At 40.3% G+C, this 27,077-nt stretch overlaps 1 protein-coding gene across 2 annotated transcripts; it reads left to right on the forward strand.

Annotated features, from left to right (window-relative positions):
- Window positions 1-92: 92 nt before the first annotated feature.
- RAD9B (RAD9 checkpoint clamp component B) lies at window positions 93-26,980 on the forward strand. 2 transcript variants are annotated; one of them, XM_075996549.1, is made up of 11 exons: window positions 93-253; window positions 2,659-2,729; window positions 3,485-3,634; window positions 3,801-3,915; window positions 7,296-7,395; window positions 10,548-10,654; window positions 13,437-13,546; window positions 13,638-13,702; window positions 14,750-14,872; window positions 16,402-16,642; window positions 25,961-26,980. In XM_075996549.1, exons 1-11 carry the CDS (start codon window positions 217-219, stop codon window positions 26,066-26,068), a joined length of 1,227 nt encoding a protein of 408 aa, XP_075852664.1. In that variant the 5' UTR covers window positions 93-216; the 3' UTR covers window positions 26,069-26,980. The 2 variants fall into 2 exon arrangements, with proteins under 2 accessions (XP_075852664.1, XP_075852665.1); XM_075996550.1 differs by having other exon boundaries at window positions 13,440-13,546.
- The last annotated feature ends 97 nt before the right edge of the window (window positions 26,981-27,077 follow it).

The following is a 27,077-nucleotide window of genomic DNA, read 5'->3' on the forward strand; positions in this document are numbered from 1 at the left end:
CAATGAAAAGCCAAGTCGACAGAAAACTGTCCTACGGAGGCCCTCACAGGCCCTTCCCCGCCGTAAAGCGAACCTGCGCTCTGGGAATTAGTGGAGGCAGAGTGGTAGGGTGGGGAGACGAGAGCGAAGCTTCGAAGAACGCGGGCAACATCCGGGCACCTGGGGCCGTCGAACTGAGGCGTGCCTTCCGACCTTGCCTTTCAGGGCCTGATAGCCATGCTGAAGTGCGTGATGAGCGGCAGTGAGGTGAAAGGTGGAGACGCCTTTCTTGCCTTGCTGTGTAGAAAAGGGAAAGCTAAAGATTCCTGGGCATCTCCACCGTCGTCTTATTTTTCCATTTTGCCTTTATGCACAAGGGCTGAAAACAAGAGACCTTGCCACAGCCAGCCCCTACCCACGCCGGGTCCTTTTAGCTTCTGAGGGGAGGATGAAGGGCCATCTCCTTTTATTTATGCATATGTTTAATACGGGTGGTGTCTATGAAATGAAATCATTATCAGGCCTCAAACTCAGATAGTGAGGACTGTGTAGGGAGGAGTTGGGAGTGTAATTAATGCTTAGCAAAAGTGTTTTTGTGCCAAGAGAAAAGCATAAAGCTGGTTTTTCTTCCCGATTCTATCATTTTTTAATGTTCGGCCTCGGACAAGTCACTAAATCACTTTGGGGCTCAGTTTCCTCATCTATAAAATGGGAATAATAACCGCACCTTCTTTATGGGGTTTATTTATTGTAGTCATGAGATTGAAAAGCATGTAAAAATCTCAGTAATATATGGGAACGTACAGGAGCTATTATTATTATTATTGTAAATGGCACTTTAGAAATGAAAGTTACTCCAGAAAATATTTAGAAAAGCAATGATTTCCCAAAGGTTGTAACCTGAAAATGGTCATTGAAAGGTATCTTGTGTTGGGGCCGGCTTCTGGAGTGTTGAGGACAGCTATGGCGCAGTGTTAATAAGCAGGAAAAGGAAGCACAAGTTCTCCACTTCTCCGTGGTCTCAGAGGACTAGGAAGTTCTCTTTTGCAGTGTTTATCTCAATTGTCAATAAGCAATTATTTGTATGATTGTTTAATTTTGTTTTCTCTCCTAGACTGTAAAGCTCTCATTCCCCAACTCCCAGGCGGCTGACTGTTCTGTGGCCTGTTAGGGACAGGGCCGCACAGCAGGAAGTGAGCACTGGAGCAAGCAAAGCTTCACCTGTATTTACAGGCACTCCCCATCGCTCACATCACTGCCTGCACTCCACCTCCTGGCAGATCAGGAGCAGCATTGGATTCTTTTTGAGACAGAGTCTTGGCTTTGTTGCCCAAGCTAGAGTGCCGTGGCATCAGCCTAGCTCACCACAACTTCCCAGTTCCTGGGCTCAAGAGATCCTACTGCCTCAGCCTCCCGAATAGCTGGGACTACAGGCATGCGCCAACATGCCCAGCTAATTTTTTCTCTATGTATTTTTAGTTGTCCAGATAATTTGTTTTTATTTATTATTATTGTTGTTATTTTAGTAGAGAGGGGGGGTCTCGTTCTTGCTCAGGCTGGTCTTGAACTCCTGAGCTCAAGCAATCCTCTCTCCTCTGCCTCCCAGAGTGCTAGGATTAGAGGCATGAGCCACTGTGCCTGGCCAGCATTGGATTCTCACAAGATCCTGAACCCTACTGTAAAGAACCCTCCTGTAAACTGCGCATGGGAGGGATCTAGATTGCGCATTCCTTATAAGAATCTAATGCCTGGTGATCTAAGGTGCGCTGGAGAGCGGCTGCAAATACAAATTATGATTGGCAGAGAGGTTTGCACAGTAAATGTAATGCCCTTGAATCCTGAAAACATCCTCCATTCCAGGAAAAAGTGGTAGATGTTAAGGGGTAAAAAGGGACAAATATCTTTACTTTTTATTTTGGGTCATCCTATCTTTCCCAGTGTACACACTTATGATTCTTAACCATTGTTATCTGATTTTATGTTCTGGAATTATTTTTCCTTTTTTATATTTTTGCATGGATTGAAATGGCCATCCATTTGTATTGCAGCATAGTGTCCCATATCAGTTTACCATGAAGTTTACTTAGTCATAACTCATAAGAACGTTAACAGTGTCATACTGGATCAGAACAATATTTTATCCAGCCCTAGCATCTTTTTCTGACAGGGCACCTGAGTATGTTTGATGGGAAAGTCGGCATCTTCCATACTGCCTTCAAACACCAGAGATGCATGTTGAATATCCATACTTTCTCTCATGACTTGTTTTGACTTTGCTGTCTGTAAAGCTATTTAAAAACACTTCAAATCATCCTCTCCATGCACTGTTTTCACACTTTTTTGGGGGTCAAATACATTTATTTAAATCACGTTTTAAAATATATTAGTATGGAAATTGGCTTGCCATAGGAGCTCCATGCAACACTGCAAACATACAGGAGGAAGAATTTTGTTGAATTTTATTGTTTCACACACTCTGCAAATTTATCGAGTTCTTACTGTGTGTCTGGCATTTTTCCAAGGGTATTATACTTTATTAAAGCAATGTAGCATTAGTCTATAAAACTGTTGTTTTAAATGAATTTATCTTGAGTCCTCTGAATGCTGAAGTAGTCCTATGATTTGTTTTTATTGTTAGAGGGAAGGAATGTGAGCAAGCACCTTTTTTTTCCTCCACAGTATTTGGGAAAGCAATCCAAGCTTTATCACGAATTAGTGACGAGCTGTGGCTAGACCCTTCTGAAAAAGGTGTAAGTAAGAAAGTTAAGTAATGGACAATGTATTAAGGCAAGAGAAGATATTTAAAGATCCCAGTCAGATTGAATGTTAACCAGGAAATCCAGAAATTGTAATTATCCCTTTCACTGTTTTTTATTTTATATATCTGAGTACATTTTGAGCATAGTAAACTTGAAAATCATGCCGATAAACATAATTGACTTAAAACAGAAGTCATAAACTTGCAGTTAGGAGGCTAGATATGGCCTCCAGAAATGTCTTGTGGACCTGCATGGTTTTATAAAAATTTGAAATAACTTCTAACATTTAAAACTTTAGACAGTCCAGTTTTTCCTGCTTCTCATGAAAATTCAGAAGACCTGATCATTTTGGGCCTACCTTCTGGGGTGGAAGTAGTTGGCTGAAACTGAGTAACAATTTCTCCCGTTAGATAAGGTGTGAGCTGCCCATATACTATAACTACCCTGTACATTGCTTTCTGACACTTCAGACATTAAAGTTAAGACCCCTGTAGGTATTTACTATTTTAAAATTTCAACATGCAAGATTTAAGATTTAACACATAGACATATTCAATGTAAATATGTACGCATGTATGTACATATGCACATTCAATACACATTGATTACTGCAGTCCATAGTTAACATTCCATGGTCTTATTTAAGCATATTTAACTGTGATATTAAACAATAGACTTTTAAAAATTAAACAATTGTTTGAAGAAAGTCGATTTTCTGCTAACTAGCCTTTATCTTATTTTTCCAGCTTGCTCTAAGATCTGTGAATTCTTGTCGGTCTGCATATGGATGTATCCTGTTCTCTTCTTTGTTTTTTCAACATTATCAATGGTCAACCTCAGTGAAAATGAATGGTAATGACACCATATTGAATTTAAATTGCAAATTGGGAATGAAGGTAAATATTTAGAACATAACATGTATTCTATACTTAATAGTTTAAATGTCACACAGAACAAGTCCATCCATTTATGAATACCCATGCTTTTGTTAGTTTTTTAAAAAACTAATCAAACAACCATCTTAAGTATGTGCTTAATATGTATAATGTATTTGTGTTACAGTCAATTGGGCCCATCTTTAAATGTCTGAATTCCCTTGAAAGAAATGTAGAAAAGTGCAAAATATTCACCAAATCTGATAAGTGCAAAGTAGTTATTCAATTCTTCTGCAGACATGGTAAGTATAATTAAAAGTGGTTTAAAATGCTAGGGTTTTTTAAAAAATATTTTCCATGTTTAGAATATTCAAACTGCATATCAAGACTTTGCATTGGGCCGGGCGCTGTGGCTCACGCCTGTAATCCTAGCTCTTGGGAGGCCGAGGCGGGCGGATTGCTCAAGGTCAGGAGTTCAAAACCAGCCTGAGCAAGAGCGAGACCCCGTCTCTACTATAAATAGAAAGAAATTAATTGGCCAACTGATATATATATAAAAAAATTAGCCGGGCATGGTGGCCCATGCCTGTAGTCCCAGCTACCCGGGAGGCTGAGGCAGAAGGATCACTGGAGCCCAGGAGTTTGAGGTTGCTGTGAGCTAGGCTGACGCCACGGCACTCACTCTAGCCTGGGCAACAAAGCGAGACTCTGTCTCAAAAAAAAAAAAAAAAAAAAAAAAAAAGACTTTGCATTGCATTATTGCTTAGAACTTGTGTAATGATGCAGTAGGGCAGTTGTAAGTATTGTCTTACCTGTAGCTGTAAAAGTATTGTAAGATGTTTGGTATTAATTATTTCCTTTCTGATGTGTCAGTGGCACAAGCTTTACAAACCAAGTTTTTTTTTCTTGTTTTGGAGACATAGTCTTGCTCTGTCACCCCAGCTAGAGTGCTAGAGTGTGGTGGTGTGATCAAAGCTCACTGCCACCTCAAACTCCTGGACTAAAGGGATCCTCCTGCTTCAGCCTTCTAAGTAGCTGGAACTACAGGCACATACCACCACACCTGGATAATTTTTTCTATTTTGGGTGGAGATAAGATCTCACTCTTGCTCAGGCTGGTCTCGAACTCCTGACCTCAAGTGATCCTCCCACCTTGGCCTCCCAGAGTGCTAGGATTGCAGGCATGAACCACCGCTTTGCACCTTGGAGTGGTTTGTCATGCAACAAAAGCTAATACAGCCTGGTACACAGTAGGTGCTCAGTAAATATTTATTAAATTAATAAATGTTGCTGTTATTAATTCAGTAGAAAAGGAACCACGTAATTGAGAAATGTTATTTCTAGTGAGCTCTTTTGATTCTCACCACATTATTATGCTACAGAAAGTTATAACCCACCTATATTTTATTACATGGGTTCTATGTGCAAGGTAGATTGAAATTCTAGTTGTACTTGTTAAAACATTGTGTCCTTAAAGGTCACTTACCTCACTGAGCTATAGTTTCCTGTTCTGAGATTAAGTTCTTACCCCACAGGAATAATGTCAGGATCAGAGAGAATATATGGAAAATGTATGCAACAGTTCCTGGCACATAGGGCCACACCCATTGTGGCTACCCCTTCTCTTACTTTAAAAGGAAAATAATTCATAGACCAGATGTTGAAGTCTTAGTGCCAAAAGTCCTATCCAGAAATATCAGTCCTGGATGAAAGGTACTAAAAGAGAATCATAGAGATACGATCTGGAGTGGGCAATCACTATTTTACACACCATTAAGAAGCTGTCTGTATTTTGGAGAGTTCTCAAAAAACTACAAATGGGCCGGGCGTGGTGGCTCACGCCTGTAATCCTAACACTTTGGGAGGCCTAGCCTGTAGTCCCAGCTACTCAGGAGGCTGAGGCAGTAGGATCGCTGAGCCCAGGAGTTTGAGGTTGCTGTGAGCCAGGCTGACGCCACGGCACTCACTCTAGCCTGGGCAACAAAGCAAGACTCTGTCTCAAAAAAAAAAAAAAAAAAAAAACTACAAATGGAACTACCATACAATCTAGCAATGCCACTATGCCACTACTGAGTATTTATCCAAAGGGAAAAAAATCAGGATATCAAAGGTATACCTGCACCCCCACGTTTATTGCAGCACAATTCACAATAGCAAAGATGTGGAATCAACCTAAGTGTCTATCAAAAGAAGAATGGATAAAGTAAATGTGGTATATATACACAATGGAATGCTATTTGGTCATAAAAAAGAATGAAGTCATGTCATTTGCAGCAATGTAGATAGAACTGGAGATTATGCCAGGTGAAATAAGCCAGGCATAGAAAGACAAATATCAAATGTCCTCACTCATGTGGGAGTTAAAAGGGTTGATCTCGGCCGGGCACGGTGGCTCACGCCTGTAATCCTAGCTCTCTGGGAGGCCGAGGCGGGCGGATTGCTCAAGGTCAGGAGTTCGAAACCAGCCTGAGCAAGAGCGAGACCCTGTCTCTACTATAAATAGAAAGAAATTAATTGGCCAACTGATATATATATAAAAAAAAAAATTAGCCGGGCATGGTGGCGCATGCCTGTAGTCCCAGCTACTCGGGAGGCTGAGGCAGTAGGATCGCTGGAGACCAGGAGTTTGAGGTTGCTGTGAGCGAGGCTGACGCCACGGCACTCACTCTAGCCTGGACAACAGAGCAAGACTCTGTCTCAAAAAAAAAAAAAAAAGGGTTGATCTCATGGAGGTAGAGAGTAGAATGGTAGATAGCAGAGGCTGGGAGAAGGGGAAGTGGGTGGAAGTGGGGATGAAGAGAGGTTGGTTAATAAGTACAAACAAAATGTTATATGGAAGGTATAAATTCTCATGTTCCATAGAGTAGGGTAACTGTAGTTCGCAACAATGTATTATAAATTTCAAAGTAGCTGGAAGAGGGGACTTGAAATGTTCCCAACACATAGAAATGATAAATACTCCCAGATGATGGATACCTTAATACCCTGACTTGATCACTACACATTCTATACATGTAACAAAATATTACACATGCCTCATAAATATGTACAAATAACATGTATCCATAAAAAAATTTAAAAATAAGGAGCCAGGCATGGTGGCTCACTCCTGTAATTCCAGCAACTCGGGAGGCTGAGGCAGAAGGATTGCTTGAGGCCAGGTGTTCGCAGACCAGCCTAGACAACATAACATGACCCCATCTCTAAAAATTTTTTTTTAAATTAGCTGAGCTTGTTGGTGTAAGCCTGTAGTCCCAGCTACTCAGGAGGCTGAGACAGAAGGATTGCTTGAGCTGAGGAGTTTCAGGCTGCAGTAAGTTATGATTGCTCCACTGCACTCCAGCCAGGGAGACAAGAGTGAGACCATGTCTCTTAACAGAAAAAAAGAAAGAGAGAGGGAATGAGAGAGAAAGAAAGAAAAGAAAGAGAGGAAGAAAAAAGAAACCACTTGTATTTCAAAGGGAAACTGGAACTCTACTGCCTAGTCAGAGGGTGTGACATGTCGCTTGGTGTCCACTAGGGGACGATACACACATTTCATTAAGGATGCTCTCCAAGCTGTATGCACCTGCCAGATAGGAAATTTAGTTTATTATTTTAATTTGGCTGTGAAACTTAAGACTTTCAAAATCTGTTCATTTTACACTTCAAATTATTAAGAGGTTGCTTTATTCTTTTTAAGGTATTAAAAGAACTCATAATGTATGTTTTCAAGAAAGTCAGCCTTTGCAAGTTATTTTTGAAAAGAATATGTGTGCTAATACACTAGTGATTCAACCCAGGTAATGAGTTCTCTGTTGTTTATTTTTCTTTATCTGAATATAGTATGGTCACAGAGTAAAGAATTAATGCCGGCCGGGCGCGGTGGCTCATGCCTATAATCCTAGCTCTCTAGGAGGCCGAGGCAGGCAGATTGCTCGAGGTCAGGAGTTCAAAACCACCCTGAGCAAGAGCGAGACCCCGTCTCTACTATAAATAGAAAGAAATTAATTGGCCAACTGATATATATATATATATATAAAATTAGCCGGGCATGGTGGCACATGCCTGTAGTCCCAGCTACTTGGGAGGCTGAGGCAGGAGGATTGCTTGAGCCCAGGAGTTTGAGGTTGCTGTGAGCTAGGCTGATGCCACGGCACTCACTCTAGCCTGGACAACAAAGCGAGACTCTGTCCCCCTCCCCCAAAAAAAAAAAAAAGAATTAATGCCATAAAGCTTTGCAATCCATCACATTTTTTTAAGCTAAAACTTGACTTGGAGAAATCACCGTATAGGGTCAGGAGGAAACTTTGAAAAAGATAATAGTAGATAAACTGCCTGATGGTAGCAGTAATAATTTAGTGGCCAAGAAATTTCTAAAACTGTCCCATCAGTGGCTTTCTACATCAAGTTCTATCAAAAGAGGTAAATATATTATCTCATAATACTTTGCATTTTTATATGGTAACTATTTGAGTCTTAGAACATACTGCTTTTAATATTTTATGTGAACTGATTTTATTCATAAGTTTACCTGTTTTTCTGTAGATAATAAGTGAAGCATATTTATCAGTAAAAGTATGCCCAATTTTTCAGTTCAGCGGTAGCATTAAACATTAATTAGCATAACTTTGTGACCCAAAACACGTTTTATCTTATTTTTTACACTACAAAAGTGACACATGCTCCTTTCAATACATCCAAAATATATAGAAGAGAGCAAATATACTAAATGTGGTCTTTCTCCTCCACATGCACTGTGTGCCATGCAGCAGGGTAACCTCTATCATGATCTCTGTAACTCCCTCTGTCCCTATGGCTATGGCTATTTCCTCCTCTGCCGCTGTCTCTCTCATTTATATACTAGACACATAATTTTTTCAAAGGAAATGTCCTACGATCCATGTTATTTTACAGCTTGCTTGTTTTACTTAATATATTGTGAGCATTTTTCTATATCAGTTCACTTAAATCAGTCTTACTCTTTTGGATGATTGCATCATTTTTCATTGTATGACTGAATCATAATTTACTTATCAATTACCTTATTGGTGCAAACTTAGGCTGTTTCCAACTCTTTGCTAATACAAACAACGCTGCTAGTGTGTTAGACATCTATTGCTGTGGAACACATTTCCCCAAAATCTAGAATGTTTAAAAATCAGACATTTATTACTTTCTACTAATAAGTGTGACTTAGCTGGGTGCTTCTGGCTCAAGGTCTCTCGTGAGGTTGATGTCAAGCTGTCAGGTCAGGCTGCAGTCTCAGCTGAAGGCTCGACTTGGGGAATTCACTTCCATGCTCACTGATATGTGGCAAGGCTCAGTTCCTTGCCACGTGGGCCTCTCTGTAGGCTGCCTGAGTGCCCTGACAACATGGGAGCTGGTGATCAGAGAGAGAAAAAGAGAGAGCATGTGTGAGCACACTCCCAAGATGGAAGCCATGATCTTTTTATATGCTAATCTCAGAATTTCCATCTCACCACTTCTGCCATTTTCTTTTTGCTACAAGTGAATCTGTAAGTCCAGCCCATACTTGCGGGGTGGGGGGTGGATTATATAAAAACATGAATCCAGGAGGTGGGGATCATCAGGGCCATCTTTCAGGCTGCCTGACACAGATAGAGTCCTAAGAAAGGAATTATTGGGTGGGTCAAAGGCTTACACAAATTTTAAATTTGCATAGATACTGACTACCAAATTGCCATCTCAGAAGTTTTTGCCAGTTTACATTCCCACCAAAAGTGGAGGAGAATCCTTTGAAGTAGAGAATATAATCAATTTTTAAATAATTTTGCCAGCCTGATGAGTTTGCCAACCTGATATTATTAGGTGTTCTTTATTGTTGTGTTTTATTACTAATGAGTTTGAATATTTTCATATTTTAGCAATTTGTATTTTTCTTTCCTTTTGCTTTGCACATTCATGCTGTCAATTTTTTGTATCAAGTTATTTGGAATCTTGTATAACACCTCTCCCTTAACTGGAAAAGTTCCCAAATGAATTTGGTAGGTGTTCCTGACATTTTGACATCAAGAAATACTGCTAAGCTAATGTCTATCATCAGGTTGACACCAAGATTACATAAATTCAAAGGATTTCATTTTTATCTAGCAACACTTCAGTTTCAAAAGGAATGCAGAACTTATAATGCCCTAATAAGAAGACAACCTAACTAAAAAGTGAGCAAAGGATTTTATAGACATTTCTTCAAAGAAGATGTACAAATGGATAAGCACTTGAAAAGCACTTGAAAAGATGCCGGATATCATTGAGTCATTAGGAAAATGCAAATCAGGCAACCTTAAATTTGTGAATTATGTTGTATGTGAATTACATCTCAGTAAAGCTTTTTTAAAAAAGGAAGCTCAGGATAAAAGGACATTTGGGATGTCGAGAGAAACTTGAAAGTAATAGAGGAAAGTAACAGAGAGAAAGAATATAGCAGCAGACTACTGCTTGTAAACCTCTACCCCGCAGCTGAGTCTCCAATATATTATAATTCGCTTGATCTGTATTTGAATAGCGGTATTTTCTACTATCTATCTTTGGAGTATGATTTCAAGTCAATTTTTAAAAATATATTGGGCACACAAAAACATAGAATTAAAGATATTTTGTTCTCGTGTTTTGTTCATATTATAGCTTTCACATGTTTGACTAAGGATACATTTTGCTATTCTCTTGGTCTTCAAATAGAGTTACTATTTAAAAATATACTCAACAGAATGGCAAATACCTAAAAAAAATAAAAAAAAAAAATAAAATAAAATAAAAATATACTAAAAATATAGCAGGTCATATATAAGAAAGAAGATAGGTTGTTTGGGTAAATTTTTCTAAACCCAGGCCAACCAACTTATTTCCAGATTAAAGATCTGAATCCCAGTTAATAAGATGATTTTTTTCCTTTTATTTTGCAAATAATGTTAATACTGTTCTTTTCATTTTATAGATTGCTTGCTGAGGCAATTGTTCTTTTTACATCTGGTCAAGAGGAAGTTACTCTTGCCGTGACTCCACTGAATTTTTGTCTCAAGAGTTCTAATGAGGAATCAATGGGTAAGGGTCCTCTGTCATGGTGCTTTGATTGATTATTCCTTCCTGGCTCTCTTGATCACTAACCGTACATACAGTAAATATAAGTGGCACAATATTTATTCTTGTCTAAAAAGCAGTAAGATGTAGAAAGGTCAGAAACATTTTTAAGAGATCCAGAAAGTTTAACACAATCAGTAATTAAAATATTTGGCTTTGAAATTCAGGTTGTTTTGAAATCATAAGAATGGTTACAGAGAAAAATATATTTTCAATTAAGATTTTAAGATCTATTGCTCATTCTTTACCATCCTCTGTGTTTAGTATAATGAAAAATTAAGAGGCCACCAATCCCATTGAGATGATTTAGATGACATAAGAAAAAGCAACTTAGAATTAGAAATGGAATATATATTCCAGATGGCAAATATATAGGGCAGAAAATGCAAATGGTCTCTTAAGTCAGCTCTTCTAAGAGTTACCTAGATGGAATGGAGAAACTGAGGCACAATTAAATCAGGAGAGTTTTGATATCAAGAAAATTTGCTAGGATCTTTTGGCATCACAAGCTGTTTGAGACTCTTTGCCCTGGAAAATTTGTTTTCGGTGGTGATAGCAATGAAGAGAAAATACAGGGAAGGAACTGCAATATTTTAAAGTGAAAAATCAGTGGAACCAGGGCTTAAGTTGGGTCAGATGACTGTTGTAGTGTTTACTTTGTGCCAGGTTCTATTCTAAGTCATTTACATTTATGAATTCATTTAATCTTCGTAACAACTGTATGACGTAGGCACTGTTACTATCCCCATTTTACACATGAAGAAGTTAAAGCCCAGAGAAACTATGTGGCTTGCCTGGTGTCCCACAGTTAGCAAGTAGTGGATTATGATCTGAATACATAGTGGGCTCCAGGCGTAGGCTTGTTAACACTGTGCTTTCATCGTTTCTCTCAAGGCTCATCCAGCATTCTTTTTGGCCCACAGGAGGGCATGATCTGGAAAATATATGCTTGGCTAGTGAAAGGGTCTGTTTTATGTTCCATCATGCCATCTCTCAATAAAGATGGCCATTTAGTAACTAGGAGACACTATCTCTGTGACTAGCTTCCTAATGAGTAGTTATAGCTATGCCTGACTGGGGACCCAATTATCTAATCTTACTATTGAATTTCTTCTCTGTTAACATACTGGGAGTGACATGAATCTTCTTGTTTGAGATTAATGTATATTTACAATTATTGTGTGATCCTTTTAAAAAATATATCATTTAACTTTCATTCTTTTTTTTTTAGACAGAGTCTTGCTTTGTTGCCCAGGCTAGAGTGAGTGCCGTGGTGTCAGCCTGGCTCACAGCAACCTCAAACTCCTGGGCTCAAGCAATCCTGCTGCCGCAGCCTCCCGAGTGGCTGGGACTCCAGGCATGCGCCACTATGCCCGGCTAATTTTTTATATATATATTAGTTGGCCAATTAATTTCTCTTTATTTATAGTAGAGACAGGGTCTTGCTCTTACTCAGGCTGGTTTTGAACTCCTGACCTCTAGTAATCTGCCCACCTCGGCCTCCCAGAGTGCTAGGATTATAGGCATGAGCCCCCATGCCCGGCCTTAACTTTTGTTCTTACTACTTACATAATTCATGTTCATTGATGAAAATTAAAAATATGAGGACTTATTTATTTTTTAGAGACAGAGTCTCTTGTCACCAAGGCTGGAGTGCAGTAGCGCTATCATAGCTCACTGCAGCCTCCAGCTCTTGGGCTCAAGTGATCCTCCAGCTTCAGCCTCCCAAATAGCTAGGACTACAGGCACATGCCAGCATGCCTGGCTAGTTGTAAAAATTTTTTGTAGAGATTGGGCTTGTTTTGTTGCCCAGGCTGGTCTTGAACTCCTGGGCTCAAGTGATCCTCCCACCTCAGCCTCTGAAAGTGCTGGGATTACCGGCATGAGCCAGTGTACCTGGCAGCACCTTTTTTTTTGGGGGGGGGGGGGACAGAGTCTCAGTCTGTTGCCCCTGCTAGAATGCAGTGGTGTCATTGTAGCTCAAGTGATCCTCCTGCCTCAGCCTCCTGAGTAGCTGGGACTAAGGTGCACACCACCATGCCTGGCTAATTTTTCTATTTTTAGACACAGGGTCTTACTGTTGCTCAGGCTGGTCTCAAACTCTTTTTTTTTGAGACAGAGTCTCGCTTTGTTGCCCAGGCTAGAGAGAGTGCCGTGGCATCAGCCTAGCTCACAGCAACCTCAGACTCCTGGGCTCAAGCGATCCTCCTGCCTCAGCCTCCCGAGTAGCTGGGACTACAGGCATGTGCCACCATGCCCGGCTCATTTTTTCTACATATTTTAGTTGGCCAATTAATTTCTTTGTATTTATAGTAGAGACGGGGTCTCGCTCTTGCTCAGGCTGGTTTTGAACTCCTGACCTCGAGCAATCCACCCGCCTCGGCCTCCCAAAGAGCTAGGATTACAGGTGTGAGTCACCGCGCCCGGCCATAACTTGGACTTTATATGGCATGGTGGCTGAGTTCTAACAGTGAATGTTGCAGGGGACAGGAAGCACAGGCTGCCAGTCTCTTAAGGCCTAGGCCCAGAGACTGCCACAGTGTCACTTTGCTTATTGGTCAGAGCAGTCATAAGACCACCCAGATTCAAAGGGAGCAAACCTAGACGTAGACCCCACCTCTCAATAAAGGAATGTCAAATAATTTGTGGCTAGATTTAATCGACCACTATGGTTATATTTTTGTATTAAAATTTAACAAATAACCTCTGGAACTAATTTTATTGTTTGTTTTCTTATAATATTAAGCAGATTTGACAAATTCTGTGTACAGCGAGATGGTTGTTGGCCCGGAAGAGTTTGACTTCTTTCAAATTGGAGTGGACACTGAAATAACATTTTGCTTCAAGGAATTGAAAGTAAACAAATATGTGCATTAAATTAAAATTCAGATTTTCACTTGTTTTTAATAAAGATTTCAAGGGTTTTTTTCTTCTTTTCTTCTTTCAGGGAATGCTGACATTTTCAGAAGCTACACATGCTCCTATATCTATTCATTTTGATTTTCCTGGGAAGTAGGTCCTTGGGAACTTTTCTGAGTTTGCTTCTTTTCTTTTGTTATATATGAATAATAAAGCCCTTTGTGTCATTTTGAAATTGACTAACACCTCAGGAATTCCTTAACTTCCCTAGCAACACTTATCAAACTAAAATTTTGAAAGATGCCGTTAACATTGGCTTTTTAAATTTGTAACTTGATAGAGATATATTCTTCTTCAGAGTGAAACATTTATAAATTTCACATGATGCTGAATAATTGCTTAATTAGAAAAGATACATGGCTTAAGTTAAATCTCTATGAAACTATGATACTGATATTTCAGAACTAAAATTTTAAATGAGATTAGGTTAAGATATGTTGTATAAAACCAGATCTGATGATTTCTAAGGATCCTTTCAGCTTTCAGGATTGCATTAATTCGTGAAAACCAAAAAGAATGTCTACTACTGTTTCTTTTTTTTTTTTTTTTTGAGACAGAGTCTCACTCTGTTGCCCGGGCTAGCGTGCCGTGGAGTCAGCCTAGCTCACAGCAACCTCAAACTCCTGGGCTCAGACGATCCTCCTCTGTCTCAGCCTCTGAAGTAGCTGGGACTACCGGCATGCGCCACCATGCCTGGCTAATTTTTTCTATATATATTAGTTTGCTAATTAATTTCTTTCTATTTATAGTAGAGACGGGGTCTCGCTCTTGCTCAGGCTGGTTTCGAACTCCTGACCTTGAGCAATGCGCCCGCCTCGGCCTCCCAGGGTGCTAGGATTACAGGGTGAGCCATCACACCGGGCCCTGGCTAATTTATATATGTATAAATTTAGTTGTCCAGCTAATTTTTTTCTATTTTTTTAGTAGAGATGGGGTCTTGCTCTTGCTCAGGCTGGTCTCAAACTATTGAGCTCAAACATTCTGCCCGCCTCAGCCTCCCAGAATGCTAGGATTACAGGCATGAGCCACCACACCCAGCCCTACTGTTTATTTTAATCCAGAACTACGTATCATTTTCTAATGTGTTCCTAATGTCCACCAGAAAATGAGTGTTATTTTTCTCTGACTTTGCCTTTTTAGGCCGATGGCTTTAAGTATTGATGATATGCTAGTGGAAGCTAACTTTATTTTGGCTACATTAGCTGATGAGCCAAGTAGGGCATCTTCGCCACAATCCCTGTGCCTTCCACAGAAGCGAAAATGGTAAGGCTGTGTTTTAACTTCTTTATTGGTTGGGAAAAGCCATCACAGTCTTATTCTGAAATAATTCAGTGGCATTCACTTAGGAAACAGCTAAGGAATGAAACATTAGGTCAGAACTTTTGACAGAATCTGGAGGAGCTGTAGTGATGAGGTCTAACTGCAGCATAGAGACATTACCGATTTTGAATCAGATGTTTGCTTTTTCTCTTCTGACCAGAATTTAACAGGACTGTCTGGTTTATCTGTGTTGTTACCCAAAATTCATTTCTAATTTTTAGTTGTTTTTTTTTAGGAGTGATAGTGTTAAGTTTCACAGGAAAGTCTATATTTACTCCCTAGAACTTTTCCTCAGATATAGAGATAGCTATTGTTTTTCTTTCTTCTTCTTCTTTTTCTTTTTTTAAGAGGCAGGATTTCACTGTTTTGTCATCCAGGCCGGAGTGCAGTGGCACGATTATAGCTCACCGTAACCTTGAAGTGCTGGGTGATCCTCTTGCCTTAGCCTCCCAAGTAGCTAGGACTACAGGCACCTGGCTAATTTTAACATTTTTTGTAGAGATGGGGTCTCATTATGTTGCCCAGGCTGTATTTTATTTTATTTTTCTTAATAACTTTTTTGGAGGGAAGGGCTGCTTTATTGTAAGTAAAACAAAGTTACTGTGGGAAATTTGTAAAATAGAGAAAAGTACAGAAGAAAATAAAACTTACCCTTAAATGAACCACCCAGAGAAAGCTATGATGAACTTTTTGGCTCATTGTATTTTCTTTCAGATTTTTTATTTTGCATATATTTATTTATTTATTTTTTGAGACAGAGTCTCACTTTGTTGCCCTGGCTAGAGTGAGTGCCGTGGCATCAGCCTAGCTCACAGCAACCTCAATCTCCTGGGCTCAAGAGATCCTACTGCCTCAGCCTCCCAGGTAGCTGGGACTATAGGCATGCACCACCGTGCCTGGCTAATTTTTTGTATATATATTTTTTTGGTTGGTCAATTAATTTCTTTCTATTTTTAGTAGAGACAGGGTCTCGCTCAGGCTGGTTTCAAACTCCTAACCTCAAGCAATCCGCCTCCCTCAGCCTCCCAGAGTGCTAGGATTACAGGCATGAGCCACCGTGCCCAGCCACATATATTTTAAACAAGATTGGGATCATATAACTATCCTTTTTTTCCCCCATAAATATATTGTAGGCTTGGTCTAATATCACCAATTATGACAGAAAAACATGATTTTTAATGACTGCATAAAATTTTGTCATTTATAATTTATTTAACTTTTTTTTTAAACTTGGTCCTATTATCCTATCACAAGATCTCCTAGTCATATTTGGTTGCTTTACTGAAAGATTCAACTCTGTCAAAAGAATTTCTAAATTATCATATATATAAATGTTAACTTTCAATAATTAGTTCCACGTTATTTCAATACATTTCTTAAACCCATTGTCATCCCACATTGCTACATTAGTTATATAAAAAATATATTTCAAAGCAAGCAGTTCATTTATTTAATCCCTGTTAATACTTCAGGTCAGATGGGATGCAGTCAGATTCAAAGGCTGATGAAAATGTAACCAGCCAGGCCCTGGAGTGTATCTCGAGAAAAGCGGCACCCAAAAGGCTTTATCCTGATGAGACTTTCACAAACAACTCTACGTTGGGAAACTGTGGCAGCTCTATAATGGAGAGAGCAACTGGAGACATCAGTGAAGTACCGGAAAGCAGTGTCAGTGACACAGAGGAAGTGCCAGGGTCTCCATATCTCAGGAAGGTAAAAACTAAGTGTTGAGACACAACCACATCTCAGTCAAGAATTCTCATCATCTGCCTCCGTTCGCAATCTCCCTGCCCTAGCCCACTCCTAACATCCTGAAAATCAATGTTCTTATTTTTTGATAGAGAAATTATGAAGCTAGTCTTAGATGGAGGAAAGTCTAATTTATAGAATAGCAACAGAAAATAGTTAAATTGCTCAGTCAGTTTCTAACAAAGAAAGCGTATTCAAGTAGAGATTTAGGTCACTTATATTTAAGAATAAATAGTGATTATTTATTGTATATCTTTGAATACAGGTAATATACTAAAGTTATATAAATAATGTTTCCTGAAATAAGTTTTCTTCTAATTTTATTTTTCAAATTTGATTGAGAAATGCTTTATTCATAATAGTATAAATGTAAATGCCATCCCAAAAAATATCACAGATTTCTTCATAATGGCATACCCGTTAATAACATTTGGTGATATTACCAACATTTTGCTAGATAGATAATAAGCTTCACAAAATACTATGCTGTTAGACCTTATGAAATCTATTGAATTGAATGTAAACATAATTTATTAGAAGCTTCCAAAATATCTCAAATATTGATAATCCCAATTTTACATGTTTAATGTTTTATTCAGACTAGTTTTGCTATTGCTATTATTAGGGATTTGGAAATACGAGTTTCTTAGAATTAAAAATTTGAAAGGAGAAATAATATTTTTAGAATTCACCATCTTATGCTATATATGACTTTTGGGGCAGAATTGGATGGTAAACTCAATTTAATCATTTTGACACCATAAGTGTTTATTGAGTACCTGTTGTATGCCCAACACTTAGGGCAATTTTCTTGTATATTACTAGGTTGGCCTAAAGTGAAAACTGAAATCTGTGTTCTCATTATACAAAAGCATTTACCTCTCCTGTTTTTTTTGCCAAACGTATTGTGCTTACTTTTTCACAGGCAACAACAGGAAATCATTTTCCTGCTACTCCAGGTCCCTGAAATTCTCTAAGGTTGACAGTTTCTTCACTGGGGAAAGTGACATTCAGAATCATAAGCTCCATGAGCACCATTACAGTACTCTTTACTCCAATTGCCTGTACTATGGCTAAATTCTAAAAAGAAGGCTCTATTTTTAAAGGGAATTATTTGCCTTAATGTGACAAATTCCTGCAAAGCTGAAATTACATTATGGGTAAATGATGTAGACCCTGATCAAGTTCCACCTGAACTACTATGGCCTCCCGCCTGGCCTCCCAGCCTCCATCCTCCCCACACGCTGGCTGTTCCCACTGTGGACTAATAGATTTTGTCCAAACCTTAGATCTACCATGAGACACGGGGATTAAGAGCATTGGCTCTAGAGTTCAGCTTCCTGGGTTCAAACCTCCCTCTTGCCACTTACTAGCTTTGTGATTTGGACAAGTTACTTATCTTTGCCTCTGTTTATTAGTAAAATGGGGATTATATGCCCATTAAATGGAATTGTGAAAATTAATTGAGCTAATAGATGTACCTAGCACATAGTTGTGCTCAATAAATGTTAGTTATTATTGTTATATATCACTCTCCTGCTTCTAAAACTCTTAGATTATGATGCTTCTCCCATAAGATTAAGCCAAAACTCCTTGGAATGGCATTCAGGGGCTTTCCCTGGGGTATTAATAACATCTTCACATGGCTTCTTCCTTTTCTCCCCACACCACCATATAAAACATACCCTATGGCAGGAATCGCAGATAGGTTTCCTCTCTGGGACCCACACCAGTCATTTGGTTGGTCAGGCTGTGTTGAGAATGACTCCAAAGCTCTATCTCTACTTGACTAGCAGGGTCTGCCATGCACACTGAAGGCTGCTTGTCCTTGAACCAGACTAAACCTATAGCCATTATAATGCTAGTAACATTCTTATCGTAATATGGCCCACCCTATTTGTTTGCTCATTTGTTAACTAGTCTTTTAAAAATAATTTCAGACTTTTAAAAAGTTGTCAAAATAGTACACAAATTTCTATATACCCTTCTTCCAGACTTTCCAAATGTTAACATTTTGTATAACAGTACAACTACCATTTCATTAAAGAAAAATCAGAAAATACAAATAAGAGATCAAAGATAATCACTTCAAATATTTTGATTATTACTCTACCTTTTAAGACTTTTTCTATGCATATACACATACGCATATGCACATGAAATTTTAATTAAAAAAAATTTAAAATATAAATTCAGACTCACTTACAAAAATAGTACAAACCATTCTCATATACCCTTTACCCAGTTTCCTCAAATGTTAATATCAGCTGGGCATGGTGACACATGCCTGTAGTCCCAGATATTTGGGAGGATGAAGCAGGAGGATCACTTGAGCCCAGGAGTTTGAGGCTGCAGTGAGCCGTGATTGTGCCACTGCACTCTACCCTGGGCAACAGAGCAAGACTCTGTCTCTTAAAAAAAAAAAGATAATATTTTAGGTTAGCAGAGTCTCCTTGAATCTGGAACATTTCTAAATCTTGCTTTGTCTTTTTCTACTTTGACACTTTAGTACAATGTCCCTGATTTTGGATTTTTCTGACATTTCTTCATAATTATATATATATATATATATATATATTTTTTTTTTTTTTTTTTTTTTTGAGACAGAGTCTCGCTTTGTTGCCCAGGCTAGAGTGAGTGCCATGACGTCAACCCAGCTCACAGCAACCTCAAACTCTTGGGCTAAAGCAATCCTGCTGCCTCAGCCTCCCAAGTAGCTGGGACTACAGGCATGCGCCACCATGCCTGGCTAATTTTTTCTATATGTATTAGTTGGCCAATTAATTTCTTTGTATTTATAGTAGAGACGCGGTCTCGCTCTTGCTCAGGCTGGTTTTGAACTCCTGACCTCTAGCAATCCGCCCGCCTCGGCCTCCCATAGTGCTAGGATTACAGGCATGAGCCACCTCGCCTGGCCCATAATTATATTTTAATTATGCATTTTCGTGAGAATGCAACAGCGTGGTTTTGGGTTCTTTTTATGTCTGGAGACATACATTGGAGCTTTGTCTCCTTATTTGTGGTGTTCACTTCTGTCATGTGGTTAAGGTGACATCTGCTAGCTCTCTGTGCTGTCAAGCTACTGTTTTTCTGTTGGTAAGAATCTCGTAGGGAGATACTTTGAGACTATGTAAATATCCTGTTTCTCATACTTTTTACTTTTTTTTTAGAATCCATTGATGCTTTTGTCAGAAATAATTATTACTGTGATGTTTGCCAAAATGGTGATTTTCCTTTCTTTTATTTTTTCTCTGTCGGATCTATTATTTTTTTCTGTATTAATTAGATGAAACCCTACTTTAAGAAAGGCCTTCCCCTTCTCTCCCCTTTGTTATCCAGTTATTTCTTTATATTACTGTGTACTCTTAGATATTCATTTTATCCTATGGGTCATAATCCATTACTATCATTATTTATTTTCTTGCTCAAAATGCTCCATATTTGGCCACTAGGAGCCTCTTTGGGTTGGGTTTGTGTCCCTTTGATATGTCTCCAACATTTTTTGAGCACCTCCTTACTTTTTGGAACCTTCAGGTATTGTAGGCTTATTTTGTACTTCCCCTGCCCAGCCTTGGAATCAGCCATTTCTCCTAGGAGTCCTGGTTCCGTTTATTGGAGATGATAGAGAGCAACTTCTAGGTGTCAGGTGTGCGCTTTTGTACTGGGGTTTCATTGCTTCTGAGCCCTTTCAGCAGCCACAGCTAGTAAATATATATATGTGTGTGTTGATATATTTATTTATACACACACACACACACTTAATTTTTTAGAGACAAGGTCTTACTCTGTCACCCAGGCTGGAGTGCAGTGGTGCAATAATAGCTCACTGCAGCCACAAACTCCTTGGATCGCTCGAGCGATCCTCCTGTCTCAGCCTGCCCAGTAGCTGGGACTACAGGCGCATGCCACCACACCTTGCCAATTTTTAAAATTTTTGTAGAGATGAGGGTCTTGCTATGTTGCTGAGGCTGGTCTTGGAAGTCCTGGTCTCAAACGATCCTCCCAAAATGCTGGGATTACAGTGTGAGCCAGCACACCTGGCCTGGTTTATCTCTTTTATTTTTTCCCAATAGCTGTGTTGTATTCCAATTGTGAATGTACCGTAGTTAATTCAACCATTCTTCTCTTTGTGGGTGTTTAGATTTTCCCCTCAGTACTCTGCAATAATAACCTTTTACATGTTTTTTCTTTTTTTTTTTTTTTTTTTGAGACAGAGTCTCGGTTTGTTGTCCAGGCTAGAGTAAGTGCCATGGCGTCAGCCTAGCTCACAGCAACCTCAAACTCCTGGGCTCGAGGGATCCTTCTGCCTCAGCCTCCCGAGTAGCTGGGACTACAGGCATGCGCCACCATGCCTGGCTAATTTTTTATATATATATCAGTTGGCCAATTAATTTCTATTTATAGTAGAGACGGGGTCTCGCTCTTGCTCAGGCTGGTTTTGAACTCCTGACCTTGAGCAATCCGCCCGCCTCGGCCTCCCAAGAGCTAGTATTACAGGCGTGAGCCACCGCGCCTGGCCTACATGTTTTTTCATATTGTCCAAAGAGTATCTTCAGAGTAAACTGCTGACAGTGGGACAGCTGGTTCAGAAAGCGACTGCAGATGTAGTGTTGTGAGGTTCTGCCAGATTCCCCTCCAGAGGGGCTGTGCCAGTTTGCACTCCCTGTGTGGAGAGGAGTGCCCTTCCCATCATAGCCTGGCAAATAGTATTTGTCAAACTTTAAAAAAATATTTTCCAAACTGATAGTTGGGTATCTCAGTGTAGGTTTCTTTTTTTTTGTTTTTTGTTTTTTTTTTTTTAAAGAGAGACAAGGTCTCACTATGTTGTCCAGGCTGGTCTCAAACTCCTGGGCTCAGGCAGTCCTCCCACCTCAGCCTCCTGAATAGGTGGGACTACAGGTGCTAGCAACCACACCAGCTCAGTGTGGTTTTTTTATTTCTCTGTGAGTTTAAGCATCTTTTCCTATGTTTAAAGGCCATTTTATAACTTTTGTGAATTGTTTATTCATGTCTCTTCCCATTTTTCTGTTGGGTTTTTTTTTTTTTTTTTTTTTTTTGAGACAGAGTCTCGCTTTCTTGCCTAGGCTAGAGTGAGTGCCGTGGCATCAGCCTAGCTCACAGCAACCTCAAACTCCTGGGCTCAAGCGATCCTCCTGTCTCAGCCTCCCGAGTAGCTGGGACTACAGGCACAAGCCACCATGCCCGGCTCATTTTTATATATATATATATATTAGTTGGCCAATTAATTTCTTTCTATTTTTATGGTAGAGACGGGGTCTCGCTCAGGCTGGTTTTGAACTCCTGACCTTGAGCAATCCGCCCGCCTCGGCCTCCCAGAGTGCTAGGATTACAGGCGTGAGCCACCGCGCCCGGCCTTTCTGTTGGGTTTTTATGGGCATTCTTTATATATGGGGATATTAGCTATTTGTCTATATATATGGTGCAAATATGTTCTCCCACTTTGTCAGTTGTATTTTAAGTGTTTTTTTGCCATGAAAACAATTTTCATTTTATATAGTCCAATTTATCAATTTTTAAAAAATTGTCAGTGGTGCTGGGTGCAGTGGCTCATGCCTGTAATCCCAGCACTTAGGGAGGCCAGGAGTTCGAGATCAGCCTTAGCAGCGTGGTGAGACCTCACCTCTACAGAAAATAGAAAAATTAGCCAGAGGTGGTGGCACATGCCTGTAGTTCCAGCTACTTGGGAGGCTGAGGCAAGATCACTTGAGGCCAGGAGGTTGAGGTTGCAGTGAGTGATAATGACATCACTATATTCTAGCCTAGGCAACAAAGCAAGAAAGATCTTGACTGAAAAAAAAAAAGAAAAAAAAAATGTATTAGCTGGGCATCATGGTGTATGCCTGTTCCTAGCTACTCGGGTGGCTGAGGTGGGAGGATCACTTGGAGCCCAGAAGTTCGAGGTTGCAGTGAAGTATGATTACACCACTGCACTCCAACCTGGGTGACGGAGTGAGACCCTATCTCTAAAAAAACAGGTATTGTCAGTAGTTAGAAAGCTTTTCCCAACACGGCATTTATTTTGAGACACAGTCTCACTCTCTTGCTTAGGCGAGTGCCATGGCCTCAGCCTAGCTCACAGCAACCTCAAACTCCTGGCAGCAGTCCTCTGCCTGAGCCTCCCGAGTAGCTGGGACTACAGGCATACGCCACCATGCCTGGCTAATTTTTTCTATTTTTAGTATAGACGGGGTCTCGAACTCCTGAGCTCAAGTTGTACCTCCCAACTTGGCCTCCCAGAGAGCTAGGATTACAGGTGTGAGCCATCATGCCCAGCTTCAACATGGAATTTAAAGGGGAATTCACCCATGTTTCCTTCTAGAACTTATAGGTTCCTACACCTGATCTTAGGCTGGTCCGAAGGTAGTGAGTTATCTCACTTGATTGTTCACAGTTACAGATTGAACTTGCACTACTACTTTCCCCCTCCTCACTACTGCACTTGACTAGTCTTAAAAAAAAAAAAATAAACCTGATTATAGATTAGAGGGGGTATAGGGAGGGTATCAGGACTAGGGTCTAAGATATAAAATAAAATAGTCACATTATTAAATATCTGGTAAGTTTTTAAAAAGCTGTTGGTATGTTCAATAAAGGAAAAGTTCAGGGTGCTTTGAGAGGATTTATGGTATGTACTGCCCTAATCCAAGAGGTCAGAAAGTCTTCCCTTTCAAACTGTGGTTTGAGCGGAGGTGGAAGGATAAAGTAGTGGGTGTGGGAGGAGGAGCCTCGGGAGGGAGTGTGGTGGTTTTAAGGAACTGAGAGGTGGCCAGTGTGGTTGGAGATCAGACAGCTAGAGGGTGACAACAGCACACAGTGAAGCTAGAGCAATAGGTGAGTGCCAAATCACACTGGGGGAGTTCCATAAGCCATGTATATGGCCATGTGAAGTGCGCTGGTATTTAAAGTATTTGGAAGGTTTTAACAGGGAGGCCCGACAGAGTTGAATGTTTCCAAGATAACTTCAGCTGCAGCCGCTGTGTGAAAAATGGGGTGCAGTGAGGCAAGAATGCCCCCCCACCCCGCTGTAGCATCTGGGAGATGGGGATTCCTCAGGAGAAATGGAGATAAGCAGCTGAGGTAGACAGTTAATTTAGGAGGTTAAACTGGCAGGACTCGGTAATGGATTGGTTATGGGGGTTAAAAAGGAGGTACCAAGGGTGACTTAGTTTTGGAGAACCAGGTTCAAGACTTACTGAGTTCGGTTTTGGGTATGTTAAGTTGCAGAAAGCAAGTAGGAAGTAGAGTCTGTGGGCTGCCGTTCAAATTCTAACTTGAAACTCCCTGGCATATAGATGATCATTTCAGCTGGGGGTGTGGATGAAATCTCTTAGACAGACAGACAGAGGGAGAAGACTGCCATCACTGAAGCAGTGCTTCTCAACCAGGGGTGATTATACACCCCAGGGGAACTCAGGAGATGTCTGGATACATTTTGGATGTCACAACTCAGGAAGGGGGTGCTACTGGCATCTAGTGGGTAGAGATCAGTGATGCTGCCCACTGTCTTCCAATGCCCAGGACAGTCCTTACAAGGAATCATAAGGCCTCAAATGGCAGTAGTGCTCAGGTTATGAAACCCTGGTTCAAAGACAGGTTAGAAGAGGGCAAAACATAGCTTGGCATGGTGGCTGTAGTCCCAGCTACTCAGGAGGCTGAGGCAGTAGAATTGCTTGAGCCCAGGAGTTTGAGGTTGCTGTGAGCTAGGCTGATGCCGGTAAACCAGCTGAGCCAAGAGCAGCCAGGAAGCCAGGAGAGTTGTGGCAGGAGGAAGGCACGAGAGGAAGTGTCACAGTGAATAGCAAATAGGGTGAAGACTGAAAATAGGCACTGACTTTAAGGATGTGGCAAATACTGGTGACCATAACAGTTTTGGTGATGTTGGGAGGCCAGAAACTTTTTTAGATAGGGCTGGAGAGCAGGAGAATGAGAAAATGCAGACAGTGAGTGTAGACACCTCTATAGGGGAGATAAGGCAATAGCTGGAGGAAGGAATGGGATGAGGTCAGATTATTTCTGTATTTTAAAGATGAGAGACAGTTGAGCATTTGAAAATGCTAATATTCCTGTCCAGTAGGAGAGGTGTGGGAGTGGCTGGGATGCAGAGGCAGGCAGGGTGGGAAGGACTGGCTGTCTTTTGGAAGTAAGGGCAGCTTCTGCCCTAGCAGGAGGGGGAGGGAGAAGACTGCTTGGTTCACCCACAACAGCCTGCAGAGGCTCCCTTTGTCTGCCCCTCACAGTCCTGGTGGAAGTTTTGACGCCACAAGGCTGGCACAAACTGAAGATTGTCTTGTGCCTTTGAAGTCAGGGAAAGGTTTGCTTTCAGGATGAGTTGGGCCAATAATGAAGGTTCTGGGTGTTCCATCGCCAACAAAGACAGGGATACCACACCAGCCAGGTTTCTGAAAGGAGCTGTCACCTGGAGCATTTAATGAGCAAACTTTCACTTTGGAATCAACAATGCAGTTACTTTTTTCCCTCCAGTTTTCTTGCATGTTCTTTGGAGCAGTTTCTTCTGACCAGCAAGAACACTTCAACCACCCTTTCGACAGCCTGGCAAGAGCAAGTGACAGTGAAGAGGACATATAAATAACAGCAGTTTCTTCACATTCTAATGCTTAAGGATAGCTGAGTTGACCCCCAGCCCAGTGACTGGCTCACTTGCACCTCAAGCACAAGCTTTCACATTTAGTGTGTAAGAAATGTTGTCCTGGACTTCCTTGAAATGGAGGACGGGCTTCTGCTTTTCTAAACATCATCTTGTACAACCACCATATCTAGAAATAGCTGCTTGTCAAGTGTATGTAATTAGCTTTAAATCCATTATGCTACTTGGGAGCCAGAAGAGTTTTCTGTGCAGGAAAAAAGCCCATTAGAGTTCTTCAATTCAATGCACGTTCCCCCAAGAGCTTTTAACATTTTCTTTGCCAGTTTTATAAAGGTATTTAAGCTTTCTTCGGCAGCCATTTCAAGTGCTTCAGGATGGCTTGCAACTGAGTTCTGCGATTAGTAGTCAGGTGTCTTTTGTATTGCCAACATTTGGGTTTTAGTACTTTCAGAGATAGCAAAAAGTTATGCGGTCTTTCCTCATGTAATACCATGACTTTTCTGTCCATTGTTTTTAACATTTTAAGTAACCCCTGGAAAAAAGATCAAGAATAAAAATAGTTACTCCTCACTTTGTTGTTTTTTTATATATTGTATAATTTTATTTCATAGCTTTAAATTGTTCTGATTTTCAGATGTGATTTTTTTATTTTGCAGTGTGATGCAGAAAAGAATTTAATGGAAGTGATGCCAAATATTTCTATATTTTCTGATGTAGAACAGCAACCTCCACTGCCAAGAAAGCCTGGGTTTGGAATGGAATGAGGTGTAAGACAAATGTCTCTGCTCTTTGGCCCTTTAAGAATTAGCTTTTACCTGCACAAATGGACTAAAAATTCTGGCACAAAAACATCATTATGTAATATCTTACTGTGTGTGTGCCTTTCCCTCCCCCAAACCTGTTTACAGTGAACTATAACCTGACAAAAGAGACTTCTGTAATATCTCATTGTTAAGTCTTGTGAAACCATCAAACCCTAAGGAAGTGTTCACTGGCAAGCAATTGTACTTTAGATTTTGTGAGAAATTCATAAAGGTGGGTGACTGGATTAGTATGCTTTAGAATGGAATAGAATTCTCACTGAAACCAGAATGAATTTGGCTCTTGTAGCTTAGTAATGAGTCATAGCTACCTACAATAACCTAATAAAAACTCAACTTCATCCCAAGATGTTCCTCAGTGAATGAAAATGGGCTTTCACAAAGCTTTTTGTGGAAACTGGCAATGCCCACATAATTTCAACTAAGTCCTTTCACACTGTAGGATGAAGATATTTACATATCTTATGCTTACACTGATGATTAACACTGAATTTCGGATATTCCTAAGACATACAGATGACTACATAGAGTTTGTTTCTTTTCTTTTCTTTTTTTTTAGGCAGAGTCTTGCTCTGTTGCCCAGGTTAGAGTGCAGTAGTGTCTTCATAGTTCACAGCAACCTCAAACTCCTGGGTTCAAGTGATCCTCTTGCCTCAAACTCCCGAGTAGCTGGGACTACAGGCACGTGTCACTGTGGTCAGCTAATTTTTTTTACCTTTGTTAGTGACGGGGTCTCCCTCTTGTCAGGCTGGTCTGGAACTCCTGACCTAAAGCGATCCTCCCGCCCTGGCCTCCCAGAGTGCCGGGATTACAGCTGTGAACCACCATGCCTGGTCGACAAAGAGTTTTTATATACAAGAGTAATGCTGTAGGGCTCCTTACCGAGGATGAAGTTTTCCATTTCATTTCCAGGTCTTGAAAGCATCATCAGTAACAACCTGATTATACTGTT

The sequence above is a fragment of the Microcebus murinus genome, chromosome 22, assembly GCF_040939455.1.
Source record: "Microcebus murinus isolate Inina chromosome 22, M.murinus_Inina_mat1.0, whole genome shotgun sequence".
Lineage (NCBI taxonomy): Eukaryota > Metazoa > Chordata > Mammalia > Primates > Cheirogaleidae > Microcebus > Microcebus murinus.